The sequence below is a fragment of the Centroberyx gerrardi genome, chromosome 16 (genome assembly GCF_048128805.1).
Source record: "Centroberyx gerrardi isolate f3 chromosome 16, fCenGer3.hap1.cur.20231027, whole genome shotgun sequence".
In the NCBI taxonomy this organism is placed as follows: Eukaryota; Metazoa; Chordata; class Actinopteri; order Beryciformes; family Berycidae; genus Centroberyx; species Centroberyx gerrardi.
This window is the reverse complement of record NC_136012.1, coordinates 18,602,421-18,618,623: the sequence shown is the minus strand read 5'-3', so window position 1 is coordinate 18,618,623 and position 16,203 is coordinate 18,602,421. Positions and strand designations below refer to the sequence as shown.

Genomic DNA, 16,203 nt, shown 5'->3' with positions numbered 1-16,203 from the left:
TCTTTTTATTCAAATGGGGTCAGGAATTACATACAGGTAAGGTGGGAGGAAAAGTGACGCGGAAACGACAAATGTCATTTGTGATTGTGAAAGTTATTTCAACAGTGATTTATTGTTCACCCATGACCTTCGGAGGAAAAATATTCTACGTGACTGGTTGACTATACTTTGTCCTCGTTTCCTTGTCTCCTTATCTTACTTACAAGGAAATGCTAGTGAGTTGATGGGCAATAATAAACGGTTGTTGGTTTCCAAGAAGCATACTTCCTGAAGATGGTGTAAGATCTGAAAATGTCAGTTGAGCCTTAATTCATTTGCAGACATTGTGAATGAAACATTTGTAGTGTTCAATTTGTTTTATTTTATTCATACACATGTATTTCGTTACACAACACAGCAAGGTTATTTACAGTATTTACAAGGTAATTCAATTTGATTCAAAACATTAATGCTTATAAAAATGTTGAAATATGGTGAGCTGATTCAGTAGAAAAATGTCAATCACCTTAAGCACTAGTATGAACTAGAAAGGGTTACATTCAATTTTTAGAATAGCTGTCTGGGTTCAAAAGTCTGCTGTCTTGGTGTAGGAGAATAGGTAGTCGGCTACATGATAACCTTATAATGCCTTAACCTTTATAATGGTTAAACCACCGGGGGTCCTGATGTCTCTCACAGTAGGTCAGTTACATGAAAATTCATCCCTCTAATCTTAAGACGTCTCAGGCTATCGAGTACTATGACGTCTCTACCAGCAGTACAGCCTGACATGAATGATTTCATTCAGTACAGCTCGAGTATACACGTATCTTTGACAACTGTAATTTGACTTATAAGCCATGAATCATTGTAGAAAAGACAGGAAGAGAGAAAGCCAGTCCCTGAGTAGTACTGATATAATGGTGTGTCCCATTTGGCTGACAATAAGGAAGCCAGGTCATTGTGATGCTCATGGCCTCTTTGTTTACAAGACTAGTCAGCATAGGTGTGGCGCTTTGTCAGCATCTTATTGTCCTCAACTGATCCATGTTGAAAGAAAAATTTCCCCCTCAATTATTTTGAAAAGATTAAAGAGCCAGCTTGTCCTTCCAAAGCCGAAATGCACCTCCTCTTGTTTCTCTGCTCAGAAGTTCTCCTTGTTGAAGTAAAACTTGGTCTTGCGAGGATCGACATCTGAGTATTTGGCACATTTCTTCTCCAGGACCTTTCCTAAGGCTGCCGGGCCACACAGGAAAGTCCCCACCACAGACCTGAGGGCATTTGCAACAAAATCAATATTATTACTGATTTCCATGGTAAAACAGAGAGTATACTCTTATGAATAAATACTACCGAATTCTTCAATCTGCTTTGATTCATTGAGAGAAGACATTGAAAACTTAAGAGGATATTAAAACTGATCTTACGTGGGGTTCTCTTTACGGACTTGCTCAAACTCCTTGTCCCAGTTGGGCCGGCCATAGTGGGTTTTCTGCTTGAGACCAGTCACCACATCTGTGTCCTCATCAAAATGAACCATCACATGACAAGCCTGTGAAAAAATAAATAAATAAATACATGGCTGGTAAAGATGAACTGAACTCTTGACTGTGTAGGTGGATTATAAATTTAGCCCATGATGTCAGCGAGCATAGATTGATTCACACACATGGCTTTGATCCCAGCCAGTCAGATAGAGTTTGTAGGTGAGGAAATCCCCCATGCCTCTCTCCTCCATCTCCCTCTCCAGCACCTGCAGCAGGTCAGCGAACCACTCAAAGGCGTGCGTTTCCCGGCACAGCCAATAGAAATAGATCTGCAACCAGGAAGGAAATGCCAGCATTTTAAACAATGATCCTCTTGCACAAGAACAGCCCACACTGCTGATGGCTCATCATACAACATGATGTATTGTGAAAACACACTGTAGTCTTTATTTAAAACACAATAAGAGGTCTTGTCTCGGATGGATCAAAGTCAGCATAGCACCTGTCAACACAGTGAAGATATGCGGGTTTGAAGGACAAAACCAGACTGGTTAGGCCGTGAGCCAAAACAGTTTCGGTTGTTACCTTTCTGGTTCGCAGCTTAGGGTTGGAGTCTTTGAATTTGTACCAGATGGACTTGAGGATGGAGGCGAAGGGAGTGACGCCGATGCCAGCACCGACCAGCATGCTGACTTCATAGTCAAACACGTCCTCACTGGCTGTGCCAAAGGGACCATCCACACCCATTCTAGGGGAAAAGAGTAAATGATGTTATTATGTGAGGACAGCAAACAATCCATTAATCTATAACTAACTTGTGAAAAGCAAGGGTGGAAGTTAATAATTACATTTACTCCAGTTAACTGAGAGTAACTGAGTCAATTTTTTCCAATTCAGAAATTTCAATTTTACTTAAGTGCGTTTTTGCTGAAGTATTATACTTAGCTACATTTTAAATCACATCCATTACTGAGTACAAATTTTGCAGCTCTCGATAAGCAACAGAAACTGGACAGTTGTAAATTGGTCAACTGTGGATCCATTTGCAGTGAGAAGAGTAATCTGGCTTTACTTTGTGCACTTTACTTTGTAATTTCTCATTTTTCCAATTAAAAGAATCTAGTTGGAACTCTCCTCTCGTCCTTTTGGAAAAGATCACAGCTAACAACGTTCTCTTTTCTAAAAAGTAACTCAGTCACTTTCACTCTGAGTGCATTTTAAATGAGCTACTTTTTACTTTTAAGTAGATTTTTTACACTGGTAATTTTACTTCTACTTAAGTTAAATTTCAGCAAGGTAACAGATCTACTTGAGTAGGATGTTTTAGTACGCTTTCCACCTGCTGAAAAGTGATTTAAAAACATCTATGCTGGGTTATAGTCACAATCAGTGCCTGCAGTGTGAACAGTAACGATGTGGGCCAGTACAACATGAATGCAGATCAGTTCAATACTGTAAAAACGTGTATTAAAGGGAAACACTCACTTGGGTCCCTGCGCTCCCTCCGGCAGCTCCTCCACCATACTGATGAGTTTCTGGGTCCAGTCGCCTGCCGAGCGGATATGGACGCTGAAGAAGTCCTCCTCGGGGGCAGAGGTCATGGTGAAGGGGTGCCACTCCAGCTGGGACAGGGCGGGACAGTTGAGGAAGACGTACTGGCCCACCTCCATTTTGAAGCCATTCTTCACCAGCTGCAGCTCCAGCACCTTGGACGGCCGAATCACGATCTGAAAGTAAAGCGCGAGATTATGCGACCATGACAGGCAAAACGCATCGGGAGGCCAACAGATGAGTCATTATCCACAAACTTACCTTCCTGTATCTGACTGTCTGCGTGTAACGAATGAAACGTAGCAGACGTTCACACACATACAGGATCATAGGACCAATCACCCACATCCAGGTCTAAATGAGGGCGGAAAACAGAGAGACTTGTGCTCAAATTATTTCACAATCTACAGTACAGCAACTAACTTTTGTAGAGTAGCTTTTATTATCAGTTGTAGTTTTAAAATATTTACAGTATTTTAAAAGGACTAACCTGTGGAAACCCCCCGGCAAACTGAGGAACGGGGCACTCAGAAATCCGTCCCCACTCTGCAAATCGGTCTTTACAGAAGGTGAAGTTGTGTGCAGTTGTATTCTGCTGACTCCGCACAATGCGCCTGTGGATGGGACACACGAGTGAAACCTGCAACCTGCCCGGAAGAATAATAATAATCCTGTCCCACCTAAAAATAAAACGAGGGCCGAGACTCTCATCCTTTATCCTTACCCCGCTCCGTGAAAGACCAGGCCGGCGAAGAAGATGATGAAGAGATGGTGCGTGTACCAGAAGACTTCGAAGTAGCTGCGCCTGATCACCTCCATGGAGGACGTGATGATGAGGATAAGGGCCAGGGTGATGATGACTCCTGTGAGGCCGGCGATGGTGGTGAAGACGAAGTAGGTCGGAGTCTGCTGCGCATCCTGAGACCCGGCAAGCCAAACAGAGTGACAAAAACACCAGAAGACGATTAAGAAGAGGTGTGTGTAGAGCATCAGTAGAGGACTCTTTGTTTTTGCCGGACAGATATCGAGACTACCCCTGATGAAAGCTGTGCTCAGGTAGACAACTATCTGATAACTTACAATGTCTGTGGAGCGGATCGGGTTCAGGTAGGTGGTATTTTCTGAGTCTTCTAGATCGGACAGTGCCGTGCTGAGTCCGTCATACACCCCTCGCCGGCTGTTGTTGTACCACTCCACGTTGAGCAAATGGGCAATCATGTGAACAGCTGCCAAAAACACAGATAGGAGACACTTCAGTGATGCTGCATTTGAGGGTTGCTTGTTCATTCTTTACCCTGAATTCTGCTTTCTGTCACGAAAAAAAAAACCGCACTGGTGAGTTGAACTTTATAAAGACACAATTCTAAATACCTCTTTACTTGTGGATTCACAGCTGTATGACATTTCATGAGAAGCGTTTTCAGCTAGCAGACCTAATATTTAAAAACATACATTTCTTCATAAAACAGCCTAGTACTTTTAGTTTTCTTCTAGAAAGCTGTCAAATATAAAAACATTTTTACACTCACTCCTTTTTTTCCCCTGGTGAGATAGCCAGGCTGGGAGGTCAATCTATCTATCTATCAATACACCCTGGGTCAATATTTAATTTAGGATTCCTTTGCCTCCCTCACCCCTACCCAAAATCTAACCCTAACTAACTCATGAACATTTTGAATAACATACGCTTTTTTGTTTTAACCCCACTTTTACCTTTATTTTTACCCCACTTGTGAAATGAGTTGCATTGAGTTGACCTGACCAATTAGAAGTTCATCTTTATTCTTTAAATGAAGAATATTGCCAAAGTTAGTTAAAATATTTGGATAAGAGGGATAAACAGGACCTTTGTTCATATGCTTTCAATCAAAAGTTACACTAGAAAAGGGATGCGCATGTCTTACCTGTCATCAGGCCGATCATGTAGGCCACCAGCTTGTGGAAACTTAAATTTTTGTCCAGTTGTTTCCTCATCGTTCGGCCACAGCACTGAAAGCAGCAAGGAAGTGCGAGGTCAACAATTTAAAAGATTTAGCAAGGAACATCTTTCTAATGCAAAGTCAAACGCTGTGATTACACAGATAATAACAGTGTTGTCATGCCTCGCCCTGCTGTGCCATGCAGACAGTGTTGTTGCTTTTGTCCAAGCCATCTTACCATGAAGGATCCACGGAGCAGAGACAGCAGGTTCCTGCACACTGGCAGGAGGATCAGCAAGCAGTTGAAGTTGAGCACAGCTGCGGGGGCTCTGGCCCAGGCCAGAGCAGACTGCAAAACACACAGCAGCATCAACACATGCACTGCCTGCTCATAACAGCCAGGGCCATCCATTCATGTGTTAGGTCTAATAACACATGGGCAAAAATAATCAACCAAGCATTATAACTGGCATGAATTCTTCAAAGATAGGTTGAATCACCTATTTTGTGCAGAGATTTGGTTGGTGCAGAAATGTTTAATAAGGTTATATAATATGATAAATCATTCAATTATATAATATATAATATGATAAGTCACTCACCCCTAAAATATGACGCGTGTAGAAAAACTGATCCCCCAAATCGTAGAAAAAGTAGAACCAGACGAAAAGGAAGATGTTGATGGCCATCCAGACCACCTGTAAGTCCAGACACGATAGATGTTTTCATCACAAAATCAGCACATATTATTTAATCTAAACATACCATTTTTTATCTTAAGAATTTGTGTTGAAGATGCAACAGCTTGGACTTTTGGACACTTGGGCATTTTGCGCACAAAAGGTAAGCCGCGCGTAAACACTGATAAATAGCCACCTTTACAGTGCTGTGCGCCGTTTCGGTAGATTAAGTTTCTACGATATAAAGATCTATGACGACCTTACCAGTATGAAGGATGTGAGTCCATGGTTGATAATCCAGTTGCCCATGCTGAGGACTTGACGCTAATACGTGTGTCGCAGGTGCTTCACTGCATCTTCAGCCTACCTGCGGTCTTTATAGACCTGGTCAAACTCCTCCCATTACAGAGGTGGTAAGGAAATGAGACACGAGGTAGCAAATGAACAGCTGACGGAGTTGCGTGATTGAGGAAGTTTGGAGGACAGTTTTCCTTTATGGAGAAGAATGTCAACATTCCGGTCCTCTTCTGTAGAGTCAGGTAAAAAAAAAAAAAAAGGGATGGGTGGAATGAGGAAGTATTTTTGACTAAGTGACCCTTATAGATGGCGACATGATTATTTAATAGGCTTAGAAAAAAAAGTAGTTTTGTAAAAGAAAATTGACAAGAATGCGTGTGTAGACATTAGATTATTATTTTATTTATTTTTCAAGTAAATACAGTAGTAGTCAAGGCACTGACGCGTACAATCAAGGCAAAACGTAAAAATAAAGGGCAAACTGTGAATCCATTTCAGTATTTTAGAAGCTCGTTCAGTGTCAGTCTTGTTAATGCATCATCAAATGTAATGTTAAATTCTGAATTAAATATGCATAAGTAAGTAATTTGACCTTTTATAAAAGACACCTGCCTGATATTCCATAAGAATTTTACTTCTTTTGTGACGACTTTTTCCAGCAGAATTTTTTTTTTTTTTTTCCCACTGACTTTTCAACACTTGGTGCATTTTTCCAAAAGCAAAACAGGGAACCAAGGCAACATGATCAGGCAGACAGTGAATAACACCAAGCATTCATCACACAACAGCGTAGTGGGTGCAGTTGGGTATGAGGAAGGTAAAATTCTTCATCTGACCTTTTCTTGCCCTGTTGTTGCATCTCGAGTCTCGCATACGCAGCACTGTGCAAAGGGTAGGGAGTGGAAACCCTGAGAGAAAGTAAACTGGTGTCCCGGGCAGAGTTTGGGGTCGGAGACACTTGGCACGTTTCCCACACACCTGGCTCGCTCTACCTGACCCACTGCTGCTCTCTCAAGGCGGCCTTTGTGCATCACTGCATATCTCACCGCGCTACATTCTTTGGTATACCGGGACCTAAGTGTATGTTAACACCCTCACTAAAAGGCATCATGAGTTACCCATTTCCCTCTCAAAACTGTGAATGAGAAAAGTTTTGTACACTTGAGAGAAAAAGAGGCTTCTCCAACACATGGCTTTGCTTAGTCAAGGCTCTCCATGCACCTTTGTTCTTCTAATAACACAAATAATTCTAATTTCAGTGTTAAATCCTTTAGGTCCTCCTTCAGGAGCCCGTCCTGCAGCGTAAGCATCGCTGTGTCCCGTCGCTCCCAGTGTGCAGCTGTGTTCTTTAGAAGAGAACATCTGAGTTCATAAGGCTATTATGTAAAAATCACTAAATCCCCACAAACTCCTTCTCAGGCAGCATCCATAGTGTCATCAACGATGGCAGTCTCCCGCTCCCCCAGCTGACTGGTGATGTCGGGGGGTTGTGAATTCTGGGGGTCCAGCAGCTCCAGCGGCTCCTCTGGCACCAGGACCATGGTGGCAGCGTTGGAGTAGGAAGGCGGTGGCTCCCCCCGCCGCCTCCGCTCTTTACGACAGCAGATGCAGTGCAGGCAGTCATGGACGTTGTACTTGAAGAGGCGTTTGCAGGGGTGGCAGAACTGGTAGAAGAGCAGCATGAAGAGCACAGCCAGGCTGTAGCAGACCAGCAGCTGCACCACCAGCAGCGGGGCGCACACGTACTCGTAGAAGTCCGACTTGAAGAAGTACCACAGCGTGATGAGGACGAAGTTTTCAACAAAGCGGCCGCAGTAGTAGGCGGCCAGGCGGCCCCAGCGCTGCTTCTTCTCTATGAGTTCTCGATGGCCGAGGTCCAGCTGCACCGCCGACCAGCAGAAGATGTTGATGCAGGCGTAGAGTAAGGTGAACATGCACAGCACCACCATGGTGCCCAGCTTGGAGAAGTTCTTCTCCACGTTCTCGGGCAGCGAGCCCTTCCCGGCCCAGAACTCGGCCCAGGGCAGGAAGAAGAAGAAGAGCAGGTTGCCAAGGCCGACGAGGATCACCCAGTGGGTGAGCGCCGTGCTGAAGAGGACCAGAGCGGTGATCCGGGTGGCGATCTCCAGCCCTCTCCACACGATCATGCAGAGGTAGGCAGCCGGGCGCAACCGCACCTTGTAGTCGTCGTATCTGATCTGGATGGCCAGAACGCTGCACACCAGAGCGCCGTAGATGATGGAGATCAGTGTGATGATCATCAGAGTCACTGGAAACACAGAGGGAGTCACTCGTTAAAACCTCCACACATCAACAGCAGCAGACACACTGCTACAGCATTTGAAAATGTCTTGTCACTAGGTGGCAAGCACAGGGAACTCCTTATAATATAATATAATACCATCATACTATTATTGTAATTCAGTACAGTTATACATTATAATTTATTATTCCATTTTTATTTCATTCAAGTCTAGTGCAAAATGGAAATAGTATCCCTAAAGGAAAATACATCTCAAACCTGACTGAGTAAAAAATATGCTCATCAGTTGCTAGAAAAAAATCCTTTTTTTTTTTTTTTTCAATTTCAATAAAAGTATCACTATTTTATACTGTATGAGTTCAACCGATATCTCAGTTTCCTACCAGACCACAGCTACATATAAAACAACAATGAAATTTGATTTTCTTTGCATATTTTATGTATTCATTTAATTGTTACAGATTTTTGTTAATTATTTCTTCATTTAAAGACAGTAATGTATCCCATACAATGGGTCACGGTCTTAAAGAGCTGCTACCCCTGAACAAATTTCACGTCTGGGTGTCAGTGGAGAGTTTTAATCTCCCACGATGCTCTAAATGCTGTTTCAGAGACATTTCCACCCTGCCAAGAATAAAATTCTGGGTGCACGTTGTCATTTTTGGCATGAAAATGGCCGACTTGACAGACAGCATCCCTAGCATCAACCCCCACCCCTCTGTGACTTCTTACATCTGGTGTAGAGGATGTATTTCTCCTGGATCGTGGCGTACAGCTGCAGTGTGAGCTGAGGGGTGGAGCCCAGGAAAGCCTGGATGACTGCGGTGCGTTTGAAGGCGTTCCTGTGAGCGGCCAGCTTGCGCTCCGAGTGGCCAATCTCCCACTCCATGGGCGTCCCCTGCCCCTTCTTCAGACTGATCTTCCTGGAGATGGTGACGTACGGCTCCTCCTTTTTACCTGCCTTGAAATAGACCACCAGAGCCTCGAAACACCTGAGGGAGACAGAGAGAGAGGGTCAGTGAGGGTGGAGTAATACTTTCAAACCAACAGAGGGCAGCGCAATATTACATTTAAATTACACCACAGTGGGACGCTATGATTTTCTATGCACTTTTTTTACATTTACTGTGATTTTAGAATTACATTGTGCAGGCAAATTACAATAGAGTCTACACAGATATCATACAAATCCATGAATACAACAATTTTATACAACAGTTTTTTTTATCGTTTTTTTGAGCCCAGGAACCAAATGTGCAATTTAGTTACTTGTCATGGAACCAAGGTTCATTAAAAGATGCTAGAAATTTTGTCATGTGGGGCTCCACCATGAACAGACCTGTGAACCTTTTCTGGGCTGTGAATCAAACACTAGCACAGTGTTGCGGCTCCACCAGAGGGCGGTCAGAAGAAAGAAACTACAGTGTCAGCCTCCTGACGCCTGAACACAACATCTCAGGGTGTGGTTCCCCGTACTTTCAAGGTAAATGCTCTCACTGTTTACCGACATGGGGACATTAACACTTCGTAAAGAGTATAAGCATGTTTTTCACCATCACATGTAAAGGAGGGTGTTGTGCAAGTGGTGCAAACGGCCCTTTCATCTCCAAAAACTCAGGTTTTTAGGATTTTCGGCCAGCCTTATTTCTGCATTTTTGAAATTATTCAGTAGTTTCTGACTGGTTTTCAGGGGGCCTAAGGTCACAAAACTTGCTTAACCATTTCAGCACTACATAAACATTCAAGCTGAAACCTGAAAATCACCAAAACTGGAATGGCGAGGTTTTCACGTCGACAACAAAAATGCTTTCATTAGAATTCCTGAGAAGAAAAATCACCGTATATTCACAGTGCTGTGAGCAGCTGTGCTCAAGACACAGCCCAGCCCGCTGAGGATTCTCACTCCAACAGTAAATCTCACAGCACAGTGCTGGAATGTTATCTTTTGCTCCAAAGCACCAACATCTCCAACTTTGGACATGATGGACTTAGAGGCAAAAGCATCCCACGTGTATTCACTTCCCCGCGGTTCAACTATGTGCCATCGGACTCTGCTGAACTTACGCCCCAAACTCGACAGTCAGCCATTTTCAGTTGGTGTTGTTTCAGCTGTTATTTGGTGAGGATTTACATCCTACTCTCTCCTTAACAGTGCAGATGCAGCGCTGCACGAGCTTCTGTGTTTCATTGAACTGTCTTTGACCCAAAACTAGAGAGAGGGAGGGTGGTGAGGATAATCTTGTTGTCCTCCACAAGCCTACTCTTATCTCTGGACTCACATGCACACACACACACATATACACAGGCAGATGGGGGTCATCTAGTCTACGATTTACTGTAGAAGGTCTACAGTAGAGTAAGGCACAAGAACATGATTTACTGACAGTCTTCCTAGGAAACTTGGCAGCACAATGGGCTGAGAATGCAGTATGGGTAGTGTACTCCAGCCAGCCTGCACTTAGGCTTCTGTAAGCGACCGAGAGCCAGACTGAATTTCACTTAGGGGGGGAGAAGAAAAAAACCCCAGCATGACTGATGAAAGCATTAGCCAACAGAATCGATATGCTTACTTTCCACGGCAGCATCTTATGGATTTATCAAAAGAAACATACAGGCTACTGCTCTGTAATCGCAGCCTAACCATGCAATCTGTTCCCTCTCTGCTTGAGCACACTGCTACAGAGTGTGAAACTCAAACGACATGCAGTAAGAGGAACAAAAAAAAACAAAAACAGAATGAAACTACAGGTTCTTTGTGACACAATGCTGAAATCGGCTAACAAAAGCGCAGCGGAGCGATTCAGGAAATTCTTTCGACAGCTCTTCTGCAAGATGGGGAGATACTCATCCTGTTTTGGTAAGCGGTCGCCTGGCATTACCCCACCAGGCTGTCAACATGGCCTCTTTGAACGGTGCACAAACAGACAACACCATTTGTAATTACTGTTTCAGCTTTGCATGCTGGGACTGGACCGGGCTGACATGGTGTAATTATGTAGCTAGTCTATCCCTACTTTGGGGTAGGATCATATTCTCAGGGAGACAAGTCATGACAAGGTCCAACACGTAGCAGATAACCCGACTCCCTACTCACAGATTCCATATTGACTCTGTATTGACAAACTCCTCATTTGTTTCAGGTGGACTCCAGTACAACTAAAAGGGGTCTTTTAAAGTCATCCAGTTGATATGCAGTATCAACCATATTTCAGTGTAAGTTGTGAGTTTAAGTTCCTTGTCTGTCATGAATACTGACTGTACAGCAACCTATTTCCTGAAAATGCAATACTGGATTGTGCAGCCACGGCATATGATCAACAATTACATCATCCCATCAGCTCCACAGGAAAACGCCCATCAGATCTAAGCAGCAGAGTTCATTTGATTACAACAGCATAGCACAGAATAGAGTAGCATTGAATAGTGTCAAGTAACATAGGACAGAACTGAACAGAGCAGAGTAACATGTTTTGTACAACCGATACTAGAACTTGTTTTCTGGCCTCACCTTTGGCACATTAAAAGCACATGTTAGAAATGTTATAGCTCAATGTGATAGATGAGAATTATAGGATCACAAACATAACAAATACGCAGCCAGTTTGGTTGCACAGGCCCACTGATATCGGCAGCTGCCTTTTATGAAAGCTGTTCTTGGTCTTGGCCGTTCTAAATCACTGACCCGAGGGAGGCATCCTGAGCTGGAGGGGGAAGGGTGCGCTGAATGATAAACCAGTGTCAGAGCTTTTATACAGCTACTTTTGCTTGGCTGCTTACTTTTTTTCTTCCAGCAGGACTCACAATGCTGGACATTTTTGTTTTGTTTTGTGTTCAGGTTCCCCTACCAGACTGATGCTGATGCTTTTTAATCATGCCAACACAAACCACCTCCAGGTCTCTGTGTCAAACACCAAAGCCCTTCAGCTTCCTAAGTGAAAACAGTCTCTGCCTCGCCTTCCTGAAAATAAAAGCAGCAGTCTGTGAAACTCAGTACAACTCCAGCAGCTCTGCAATTTCCTCACTGCCAATATAACAAAATTAACGCATTCTCACAAATCTACAGTACAGGCAGCATCATTAATGCAGAAAACGACATGAAGAAACTGAATGTTCATGCTGCTCACTGTTGATTGACTTGTTTAAGTCTCGTTGACACTTTCACCTCAATATGAAATACTGCTTGGAGCTGCAGGCTGCCATTGACATGTGTGGCTTCCTCTGAGGGGAGGGGATGACATCCACAGACATCAAGCCTCTCCAATGTGTAATTATAGAACTGTAGCTGAACCAAACCTTGACCTTGGTCCAGTTATACTGGGAACTGCAAAGCTGCAGAGCACTGCTCAAAGAGAGGGCTTGCATGATAGTAAATACTGTGTGAATATGATATTATGTGCTGATCTGGCAAAGGATATTGGCCCTCAAGGTATTCATCATAACAGATACAGCAGATAAGGCCAGGAATCACGTGAGTGCTGTATGTTGAAAAGACACTGGGTTATGTCATGTTTTGATAAACTACAATGATCATACACAAATCAAAACCATTTGTTCAGTTTTGAAGATGAAATCCTTTCTCTTTTTGAATGCCATTGCAAAGGACAGTTATGCCAGATTGTCACATTTCACTTATACGCTATGCTAAAGGCTGAGCCACAATAACAAGGCATATCATTTCTATGCCTTTTAGCAACACTTTCTATTGGAAGCCATTCTTCCTATGGCAAGGAACCCACGCAGACCTGAAGACGATGTTGAATTTCTTGCCCTGCAAAAGGCCGCACCCTTCAATTAACTGTTATAGCACCGGAAATTCTGCGCAGCACCTTAGGGCTCTCTGTTGACAAATCAAAGTTCAGAGAGAGTATCGCCGGAGATTTGAATTTCAAAACACTCGAGGACAAGTCTCCACCTTCGTCTTGCAGTTAATCCAATATGAGTCACACGCCAAACAGGTCTCTTGACTGAGATCACCAACTGCCACTGACAAGAGGCGTAGGCTGACAGTATTTCAATATGCAGACTGTAGAGCCTTAAGAGTAACGTGATTGAACTCTGCTGTTAATTCTGTCAAACATCTTTCAATAAGGCTGGTTCATTTGCTTCCTCATCCTTTACAAACACACTTACTTGCTGCTCATGTTCAGAATCTGGTCACCTATTCCAATATTCCCCCCAAAAGTGCTCCCTACTCTTTTTCTTTGCATACACTTGTGCTGACCTTTAGTGCAGTGTGTGATGTTTGCATTTCCTCTGATTTGATCTACAATAATAACCCAAGGCACAGCAGCTGTGGGAGCCTTCTCCACTAGATGAGTGTGATCTCTGAGCTACTGCCTTAACACCTCAAACCCCCTCTGACCTCTCTGCTCATGAGCCAGCCAGACCAAGAGCCAATCTCCAGCATTGAGGGCCTTTGGGTGCCATTACGGTCAGATGAGGTCATATGACTGAGTGGTAAACCGTAGTGTGAGGGATGTGTTACTGGGGCAGGAAGCCAGCTCTGCACAAAAGTCACTGAGGGTCTATGCCAGGACTTTTAAGACTACAGGGGGTTCAAATATGATTCAGATGAAGCTTCCACATAATAAACCACTATTTGCCCCCACTGCATGGGATAGCCTGCAGAAAGACTTGAAACTGGTGACTCTTAATGAGTTTAAAGTGCCAGATTGAAGGGAGAAGTTGCCCATTGCTTTCCAATGGTACCCCCCCCCCCACCACCACCTACCTAATGAGAGGACCGAGGAGCAGGAGGTGCAGGAAGAGGACCAGAGGCCGGTCTCTTCCCAAGTCTCTATGAAAGAATGTCAGCGCCAACTGAATCAACACAGCGGGCACCAGCATGAAGGCGATGGTGAAGCCCAACCAGATGGTGTCGTCGGTCTTGTGGTACCTGCTGCACATCACCGAGGCGCTCACAAACTCGGCGCAGTACAGCAGGGTGGCCAGGACGACGCTGAACGGAGGCTGGATGTGGCTGTGATTGACCACCAGCATGACTCCGTTCTCCATGGTGGCACAGTCCGCCTGGGACTGGTCCATGTCCGAGATCTCCCTCTCCACCGGCTCGCGCTCCTCCATGGCCACTTCGCGAAGGCGTCAAAAATTAAACGGGGATTACTTCACGAAAACGATGTTAACCCGGCTCGTCGACCGTCTGCTTTAGCCTCTTGTTCGCTGAAATAAACACGACCTCCCCGTCAAAGCTGTGTATCTTGTCGAAGCCGCATGACATTACATTTTGTAAACATATTCAATGTTTCTTTCCGATGCGCTGTTTCGCTCTGGAAGGCTGACGTTGCTCACTTTCCACCTAGTTGATCATCGCTGTACTCCTTTGTGCACATACTAGCTCCTGTGGTAGGCACCCAGTCACCCCCAAAGGTCTTTATTGTCAGATATCGTCCTACGTGGCGTTACCACCCCGTGTGGCCACGGTGGTATCGTTTATTTGAGGAAAAACCAACGTTAGCCTACCACCCGAAAGGATCTCGGCACTGTTGCTGCCCTGCCATTGTGTAGGATCGGGAAAGTTCAACGTTGCAACGCAGTCCCATCAAAGCATTTACCCGGAGAATCATGGTCGAAACCCGTAGGTTACATGTTAGAAAACACTTGTTCCTCACAGAAGAGAGGCTGAACTCGGCTCCAGCTGTAAAGTCCCACGGCAGGCTCTGAAAGGCAGGTGTGTCCCCTGTCCCGACATGCCTGTGCGGTCGGTAATCCGTATCCCAGCGTTTCCCGAACTACCCCGGGTCCTAATGCAGTGTCAACGGCGACAGCTGTGTCAAGTTAGACAGAGAGAGCCACCACAGTACCGGAAATTGTGGAATTCTGCCTTCAAAGTAAAAGCGCAAAATTTGCCCGGCATTTGATTTTGAGCAACCCTATATGGCATCTTGCGTGGCTATGAACATATGGCAAGCTATAACAAAGATAACAACAATAACAATGATATAGTACTTTTCAAAACAAAGTTACAAGTGCCTCACAGAGACAAGGAAGTAGGAATCTGAAGTAATGAAATTAAACAAAAGCGCAGGGCAGAAAAATAAAATACAAAGCCAAAAACAGTTAAGCAGAATGAAAGCAGAGGCAAAAACGACAGAAAATAAATAAGAGCAATAAAAAAGAAAACGGGTGAGTGAAATAAACAAAAAAATGAAATATAATAATAGAAATATAACAATTGTATTTTCATTTACTGTAGACTCCTCTTTAAATATATTCTTTATGTTCAATTTGGCACTTTGTATGACTCAACAACAAAAAACCGTTCGCCCCTTTTTTTATTTTTTTTTTATTTTGAAAGTTCTGACCGGAAAAGTAACCTTTTATTCTTGAAAATTGACACTGTTGATGGCAACGTAGTGGATGTCAGTTCTAGTGTTTACACCCTATGAATGCAGAGACTAAACGTTTCAGTAGATAAATATAAGGAGTAAACAAATAAATAAAATAACATTAAACAACATTGAATACATCCTAGATGTGCTAAACTGAAAGCAGAGGAGGTCAAAGGTGTAAAATCCCATTGGATTCTCTTTCATGAAATAGGTACAACAATCAATGAGATAAAAATGATGAATGGTGATGTAAGAAGGTAAACACTGTGTGTAAACAGAATATATTTACTTTCATGATTCATTCCTTCAGGACTATTTTTGCTCCATTAATTGCTTGCAAAACAAGAATATACCTCTTGGCATTGAGAATACATGCAATGAGTAATATATAGCTGTAGGTCTTATATATTTTCCTATCCAAATAGCAACACTGTAGAGGGCAAGCATGAGAGATCAGTTACTCTCTGTTTCCATTTTTAGTTTCCACCAGTAGGGCAGACTTGGCCTTGTTATAGTGGCCTGCAAGGCCCGAGTGAAGCAGCAACATGAACAGGTGCAGCAGACACACTGATATGTCGTCAGTCAGCTATAAAACTTCACTTTATTCTGACTCATTGTCACACAGGCTTATCCTCATCAAATTAGTCTTTGCTAAGGCTACACGCTCAGTAGTAAACA

General features: G+C 43.7%; 2 protein-coding genes across 2 annotated transcripts; both read right to left on the bottom strand.

Annotated features, from left to right (window-relative positions):
- On the bottom strand, positions 1–6,000 carry nox1 (NADPH oxidase 1). The gene is made up of 13 exons (XM_071916138.2): positions 5,881–6,000; positions 5,539–5,634; positions 5,175–5,285; positions 4,922–5,006; positions 4,098–4,243; positions 3,742–3,935; positions 3,508–3,631; positions 3,279–3,371; positions 2,952–3,193; positions 2,052–2,214; positions 1,649–1,795; positions 1,407–1,531; positions 1–1,250 (listed from the first exon to the last, which is right to left on the bottom strand). The coding sequence occupies exons 1-13, from the start codon at positions 5,923–5,925 to the stop codon at positions 1,124–1,126; spliced, it is 1,698 nt and encodes a 565-aa protein (XP_071772239.2). The 5' UTR covers positions 5,926–6,000; the 3' UTR covers positions 1–1,123.
- Positions 6,001–6,332: 332 nt separating this feature from the next.
- On the bottom strand, positions 6,333–14,897 carry xkrx (XK related X-linked). Its single transcript, XM_071916160.2, has 3 exons — positions 13,908–14,897; positions 8,909–9,168; positions 6,333–8,182 (listed from the first exon to the last, which is right to left on the bottom strand). Exons 1-3 carry the CDS (start codon positions 14,258–14,260, stop codon positions 7,329–7,331), a joined length of 1,467 nt encoding a protein of 488 aa, XP_071772261.1. The 5' UTR covers positions 14,261–14,897; the 3' UTR covers positions 6,333–7,328.
- Positions 14,898–16,203: the final 1,306 nt, after the last annotated feature.